Here is a 7,924-nt window from a genome sequence, read left to right as displayed (position 1 = left end):
TCATCCGTAAACACTAAAGCAATCTTCTTCCTAAGATAGAATCAACCATGACACACAAAACTCATAAACATTTTATTATTTTTCGAACAAACGATATTATTTACACAATAATTAGCAATAATTGATTCAAATTCTCATTTGATGAAAATCTAACCTAAAATTTCTCACTTACAAACGAAGATGAATACTACTAAACTAAGTCATGAACGTTTTCTTAAGCAGCTATTTTTGTCAATGTAGTGGCTTAGAAAAATATGAAGTGGGTCCCCGCCCACATTGATGAAACCCGGGACTTTGCGAAACCCATTTCAGACCCCAAAACCAGAACATGGAAGTTCTGTTTTTTCCCCCCACGCCCGCCATTTCCTTCTTCTTTCTTCAATGGCTGCCTAGAACCGTTGCGCCATTTTCTTGAAAAAAAACCAGAGAATTCGAAACCTAGTATTGTGAGACGTGTGAGAGCATTAGTGGCGGTGGAGGTGGTAGTGGTGGTGGTGGAGGCGGCTATGTTGCTTGTCTCTGCTTTTCCATGTGCTTGGTTGGTTATTCTTTCACCTTTTTTCTTTCCCTTCCTTTATTGACCTTTCTTTCAGTCTTCTTGGTGCTTAAAGTTTGCGGTTGGGAGAATAAGCTCAAAGTTTGAAGAGCAAAACTGTGTTCATGTGTTGCAAATAAGCTGCTTTTTTTTTTTATCAGTGCTTGTGGGTGTTTGCTAATCTGTGAGCATTTGATTTCTGTGCTGCTTGCTTCTCCTCGGATCCAATTCATCTGGTAAGAGAAAACAATTGGTCCTCTAGTATTTTTTTTATTGTATATTTTATATATGGGTTGAACTGTTTTTCAGGGTGTCAGGACTCAGTGTTGCATGTTTTATGGCCACTTTGTGGCTTTTTTATTTTAATAATAGGCAACTTTGAGGCTTTAATTGTGAGTTTTATAAATATTATTTTGAATTTCCTTTCTGGGTTTTGTTTGTATGGAGGTAAGATGTGTAAAGATTGAATCTTTAGTCTTTCTGTCATCTTCCTCCTCAGTTGTTAGAGAAATTGTACTGTTCTGGGCAGAGAAAAAGAGAAATTGTAAGATGAACAGCTACAAATTAGGAGTTAAGTATTTTTGTTTTTATTGAATTAGAAGGTAAATTGTTTTGTTGGTCAGACTAAGTGGGGGGATTTTTGTTTTTTGTTTTTCCATATTAGGTGTTTCTTCTTTTTCTTGTTTTGGATTAGGGTAAGTTTAGAGCTTCTGAAGATATTTTGAAGATTGTGCTGGAGCCTTATGCTTCAAACTTCAGATTATGCAAACAGTCTCAGAAGCATGGTATTTGGCAACTTTCTTCAATTTCTGGATTTATTTCCAAAGTTTCTGAGTTGATAGATAGTTTCATTGATATTCGGATATATTCGCTTTAGAAAAACTACCAAATTCCCAATTGATATCTACTTACTTCTGCAAATTGATAGCTTACACTTACCGCTTGGAGTATGTGTTTATGTTCAGGTTACTTGTAAGATAAGACTTGGATGGTGGGAACTTATATAAGGCGGTCTACGAGCCAATCTATGTAATTCAGTTTGAGGCAGAACATAGATAAAAAAATTATCTGTCATTGATGTGTGCTATTTGGTTGGGGTCAGCAGATGGATGATAAGTTTGTTGATGCTCAGAAAGACCACCAGGGGCAAGAGGATTCGTTGCATAGATTGAACGAGGAGCGGGAATTATCAGGAGAAGGTACTTTAAGTTCTTCTGGCTCAAAATTGAAAAGGTTGGTCACATGGTCAAATCCACAGCATGCACTAATTTCAAATGTTAAGCGTTTGCAAATTAGTAAATGTTGCATAAAAGGTTCCTTGTTTCAAAGTGGTATTGGCTTGGACAGTAGTATTCCAAAGCACATACTGAGCTTAGATGAAAAATTTCGTCAAAAATGCATGGAATTGATTCATATTAGTGCATCCAAAGTAGCTCATTGTAATACAGCTGTGAAATTGAGCTCTTCAACGATCAGTGCTTTGCCCGAGTGCTTGAATGTGGCTGAAAGTAGAAGTGGAGATACGTGTAGTTCTGCTAGATTCGTGATTGAATGTCCATTGGCAACTGGTGGTGGGAGTGTAGTAATAAGCCCTGCCGGACAGTGGATTGTGGGTAGAGTTATGGGGAGCAAGAGTATGACGAATATATTAAAGAGCCCTTTGTTTCACCAATTTTGGCCCTTGGGTAGCAATACAGACTTAAGAAGAATAGACTGCAATAATGACAAAGGCTCGATATGCTATGATTTCACAGACTCACCTGGAGGATTTAGTTTCTCTTCTTCACCGATGCTAGAAAAGGAAACACCAATTAAGGGAAGCCATAAAAGTGAATCTAATGCCGGCCACAAAAGACTTATTTCTATCTGCAGCACAAACTCAGCATTGTCCGATCAATCTTCTGCTTCCACTCTTGCCACTGTTTCTCGGGGAATGCTTCAATGCACGTGGAAGGGAGGGAATCCTCATTTTGTTTTCTCCACGGATGAACAAAGGGAGGTCTATGTAGCCAACATGTGGAAAGTCGAGTCTGAAGAGGATAAGACTCTAGACTATATTTATTTGTTTCATTCAGGAAAGGGTGGGCAAAAGGACCATGAGATTCGTGATGGTGAGTCACACCTTGTCGGTAAGATGAAGGTCAATAATTTGGTCTCCCTCTGCCCAAGCAATTCAAAGATCATGGAGACTGAATTTATTTTGTTTGGTGGTGGTATTGAGATGCACACTTGTAGCCATAACCTCAGGCAGAGCAAGGGGTTATCAAAAAAAGTGGTCGAGGCGTTCAGGACAACTCACTCATCCAAACAAAGAACCATCTCCAAATTGAGTGGACCATGTTTCATAGTTGAAAATCCTTCTCAGGAGCCATGCCTTGATACAGGCAACAATCAAGATGCTCTACGTGTGCCCAATTTGTTAGAAGATCATCTCCCTCCAAATTTCGAATTGGCTTCCATTGTTGTGAAAGACCATCTCCCTGATGATCGAAAGGAGGAAGCTGGAGGTTGGGGATTGAAATTTCTAAAGAAAGTTGGGAATAAGAAAATCAGTAACTCAGTGGAGGCTTCAGTGCCTGTCGAATGTTGTCGAAATAATGGTGATTGCTCTACCAGTACGGATGTTCTAATCCCAGCAGGAATTCACGGTGGGCCAGGAACCAGAAATGGCGGTCCTTCAAGTCTTACCGAAAGATGGAGATCTGGTGGACAATGTGACTGTGGAGGTTGGGATCTGGGGTGCCCACTCACGGTACTCAAAACCAAATCAAGCAGAGAAGACATTTTGCCTCAATCCGACACTCAGGGGGAGTGCAAATCATTTGAATTAAATAGAACGGTACGCCAATCTCCTACCTCCTCACCTCTCCCTCCTCCCCCCTTTTTGTTTATTACAACGTGACATAGATCATTTATTGAGCACGTATTAAAATTGACTTCATCCACACATGTTGATAATTTTTGTGAAGCTGGTGTTTGATATGATAAGTTACTTCTCCGGTTCTAGTTGTCGAAAACTTCTCATGAGTCATGATAGACCTAATAATTTGAAAAGGTTATGTAATTCCTGAAAAAGATATTGTTTTGGACATAAAATAGATCATGCGATATTGTATTCTGAGTTGAAAGAGAAGAATGAAATGCTTTTACGACTTACATGACGGGAACTGAAACTTGGTATTTAATATTTCCCGCATATTTCCGTGTTGTGATTGTTTTTGAAGTTACTTCATGTTACCAACATCTATTCATGCTATTTCTGTTGTGCTTAACTTTTGAGCAACTATGTAATAATCTGAATTTGCACTGAGATGCTTATCTTTCATTTCAATTCCTCAGGGTTCAGAGCATGGTCCTCCTGCATGGAGGATGTTGAATGTCCACGATGATTTGTATTTTGTTCATTTTCAACCATCTCTGTCAGTTCTGCAGTCTTTCGCAATTGCAGTAGCAATTATCCATACACAGAGTCCAGCCCTCCGACCCAAATGTACAGGCATTTTAAGTACCAAAATCCAGGGTTTGAAAATTATGTAGTTTTTGTAACTTTTACTTTATACAGCAGCTGGTAATTTTACAATACATATGTTTTTATATCTTGGAACTGAGATGATTTCTGTTGAGTTTTATGGTTTTCAGTTTCCATGATATAGTGATACCACAGTTTTCTGATACTAGGTTAGTTGGTATTGGTTGGGATTTAGTCCCTTGGTTTGTAGGCTTTAAACCCTTGTAACCTGCTCCTTTCTATTGAATGTACGAGATTGTGCTATTAGATTAAGTGATGGCAAAACATCAAGCCAATTGAACAAAATTTTCATTTTATGTATACCTCCGTTCTTAACATGCTTGCTGTGGTCACCATTAGTTCGTTCAAGACCATCTTCTTACATGGAATGCATCATTCTGGTGCTCACAAAGTAAGTTTCTCTCATGCTTTCTTCCTTCTGGTGCTTGTTTTCATCAGGACATGTTTTAGTTAAAGAGCTTCCGTTTGACGTATTAGATTCTCTTGTAAAGCAGACTTTCACCCACTAAGAGTGCATCATAATCAAAAGTTAAAAGTGAAAAACATGCCAATAGAAGCAGGTCAAGAGTTCTGGATTGCTGTGATATGTCTGGATTGTTGATCTAATACGAGTTTAATAGCGTGGATATTAATTAATCTAGCATATGCGTTTAAAGTGTGGTTTTATGGTTGGAAATTTCCTTGAGACATTTTCCCTCTGAGGTATTATATCATTTATTACTGAGAAAGTTCATGTTCTGCAGTACTAGTGAGAAGTCAATAACAGGCATGATAAATTGTCATTGAACATATTCACTTACAGTCTGTTTGGTGACATTGTTGCTTATGGCTTATGGGTTTCCCTTTCGATTTAATGAGAAAAGGAGACGGAAAAGAGTGATGATGGTGTCGCACAAGTGCATTGAAACCACTGTTGGAAAGGAATGCTTTTTTTCTTTTTCACTGCACAATTTTAGAGTTTAGCGTTTTAAGTTGTATCAGACCAATCTGTCCGGCTGCTGGCTTCTAATTGTTTTGGCTTGAAAACTATAAGTGTCCTGTTTTCCACAAGTTTTGGTTTTAAGAGAAACATTTAGCTAACATCTGAGGTTTTTACATAATATTATTAGACCATCTTTGTCCAAAATGAACATCAAGTTTCTTCTGGTGATGTGGAAGTACGGCTACATCACAATCATTTAGAATTGCTTTCAATGTAGAAAGCACTGTTCCTCATTTTGTTAGAATCACATTAACATCTTTCTACCAAACACTGCCAAAAGCACTTTTAGCCATTCAATAAGCACAAGCACAGGTGCCCGCGAGCGATGTTGCGGGTTTACAATTCTATTTACACACATTTATAACTATGTTTACAACTCTATTTACATATATGTCCAACAATATTTACAATCATCTTTACGGGTTTAAAACTCTATTTACACATGTTTACAACTCTATTTATACATATATGTCTTCCATTGGAGACAGGATGGATGTCCATCTCATACACATCAACTTCATGTAACACAAGAACCCCATCCTCGTTTGCTCTTCCGAATATGACCAACTGCTTGCACCATATTAAATAAAATTGAACAACCCTAAAATTTAATTTGTAGCCTAAAAAACCAGAGGAACAGTATTCATGACATTTGATGAGTACCTATTTGAAAAATGTACCTGAAGATTGAAACTTTCATCAAATAAATCATAAAAAAGCAGAAAATTAGTAAACCCAAAAGTATAAATTGCATAAAATTACATCATCCATTTCAGTCATGCGTAAATACACCATCACACATAACAAATTTGCCTATATGACAGTGATACACAAAGTTATTGTTCAGATTCATGCGTAAATACCTGTATCACGTTCTGATGTTTGCTTGTTGAATTTGCCCCTGGAGTCCTGACTAATGTGATCTTCTTCAGTGGTGCATGAGCTCTTTTCTCCAAAGTTGCTTCCTTAAGCATCCCTCTTTCCTTACAAAATAAAACCCAAAACATATCATAAAACATCAACGCTATTACTGCTCATTAAAGAAATTAGTCACAACAGGTATCACATACATATGTTCTAAACCTAAAAGGCTTCGGATTTGTAGGCTTTGGTTTCCTATACTTCTCCCATTAAGCATTGCTGGCAACAGATGTGGAGTTTTCTTTCTGAATCTTATCTACTTGATTGACCTGCATCATTGTTCAAGCGTTAAAAGGCATAAAAAAACTATAAGGGAGAAATGAACAAACATTAACACTCTGAAGATACGTCATTCTCATATATTTGTAGCCTTCTTCAAGGCTTGGAATTATACAACTATTTTTTCCCTAATAGTTCTTATTTATACTTTTACTGGATTTGCATCACTTCTTTTACATTAATAAAATTAGAGGATTGCACATACTTCTTTTCGGACTCCAAAGACAACAATTTTTTTTAGTTATTCTAGTTCTTTGTGGTTGAATGGGATTCTAAGCTTCAGATTTTCAAAAACGGAGAGTTTTGAAAAACCTCAGAGCCAGCACCAATGAGCTTAAACATAACAGATAAGAGCTAATGAGATAGAGCTAAGCTACTTCACCTCTTCCATAATTCCACGTCTCCACCCAAGCCTAAACATTCAGACACTACCCAGATAGGTGTCCCATCTTGACCTGCAAGAGTTACACAGAATTGCAAAATTGGAAGAGGTTTAAGCATGAACAAATTGTAAAACGCAAAACTTTATAGCACCAAATTGGGTTGCAAGCAAGCAACAACCAAAAACATTACACCCAGCAGCATCTGGTTGAAAAAATTCAAATCTTTAAATAACTGAAAATTCAGTTTTATGGAATAAGATGGGAAAAACAGAAATCTCCACAGATAATGCCCACTTTATTCTCTGCTGTTTGGTGCAATCTACAGAACAACAACAACAAAGCCTTTTCCCACTAAGTGGGGTCGGCTATATGAATCCTAGAACGCCATTGCGCTCGGTTTTGTGTCATGTCCTCCGTCAGATCCAAGTACTCTAAGTCTTTTCTTAGGGTCTCTTCCAAAGTTTTCCTAGGTCTTCCTCTACCCCTTCGGCCCTGAACCTCTGTCCCGTAGTCACATCTTCAAACCGGAGCGTCAATAGGCCTTCTTTGCACATGTCCAAACCACCGTAACTGAGTTTCTCTCCTCTTTCCTTCAATTTCGGCTACTCCTACTTTACCTCAAATATCCTCATTCCTAATCTTATCCTTTCTCGTGTGCCCACACATCCAACGAAGCATCCTTATCTCCACTACACCTACTTGTTGATGCTTCACCGCCCAACATTCTGTGCCATACAGCATTGCCGGCTTTATTGCCGTCCTATAAAATTTTCCCTTGAGCTTCAGTGGCCTATGACGGTCACACAACACGCCGGATGCACTCTTCCACTTCATCCATCCAGCTTGTATTCTATGGGTGAGATCTCCATCAAATTCTCCGTTCTTTTGCAAGATAGATCCTAGGTAGCGAAAACGGTCGCTCTTTGGTATTTCCTGATCTCTGATCCTCACCCCTAACTCATTTTGGCCTGCGTTTGCACTGAACTTGCACTCCATATATTCTGTCTTTGATCGGCTTAGGCGAAGACCTTTAGATTCCAACACTTCTCTCCAAAGGTTAAGCTTCGCGTTTACCCCTAACTGCGTTTCATCTATCAACACTATATCGTTTGCGAAAAGCATACACCAAAGAATATCATCTTAAATATTAATTTTGTGATCTTCGCTAGATTGCTCAGGTCATTAGTGTGGATAAGTATGTAAATGGATAGAGACAGGAAGCAAACACAAGATGTACGTGGTTCACCCAGATTGGCTACGTCCACGGAGTAAAGGAGTTCTCATTAATTGTGAAG

General features: G+C 38.3%; 1 protein-coding gene across 5 annotated transcripts; it reads left to right on the top strand.

Annotated features, from left to right (window-relative positions):
• The first annotated feature begins 261 nt into the window (after nt 1-261).
• LOC103403586 (uncharacterized) lies at nt 262-4,349 on the top strand. Of its 5 annotated transcripts, XM_029095593.2 has the most exons (5): nt 363-538; nt 697-771; nt 1,230-1,320; nt 1,501-3,374; nt 3,875-4,349. In XM_029095593.2, exons 4-5 carry the CDS (start codon nt 1,641-1,643, stop codon nt 4,070-4,072), a joined length of 1,932 nt encoding a protein of 643 aa, XP_028951426.2. In that variant the 5' UTR covers nt 363-538; nt 697-771; nt 1,230-1,320; nt 1,501-1,640; the 3' UTR covers nt 4,073-4,349. The 5 variants fall into 5 exon arrangements, with proteins under 5 accessions (XP_008340654.3, XP_008340657.3, XP_008340655.3 ...); XM_008342433.4 differs by lacking the exon at nt 1,230-1,320 and having other exon boundaries at nt 324-538; XM_070815848.1 differs by having other exon boundaries at nt 350-771.
• The last annotated feature ends 3,575 nt before the right edge of the window (nt 4,350-7,924 follow it).

The sequence above is a fragment of the Malus domestica genome, chromosome 16 (assembly GCF_042453785.1).
Source record: "Malus domestica chromosome 16, GDT2T_hap1".
NCBI lineage: Eukaryota > Viridiplantae > Streptophyta > Magnoliopsida > Rosales > Rosaceae > Malus > Malus domestica.
The sequence above is the reverse complement of the archived record's forward strand: the minus strand, read 5'-3'. Positions and strand labels throughout refer to the sequence as shown.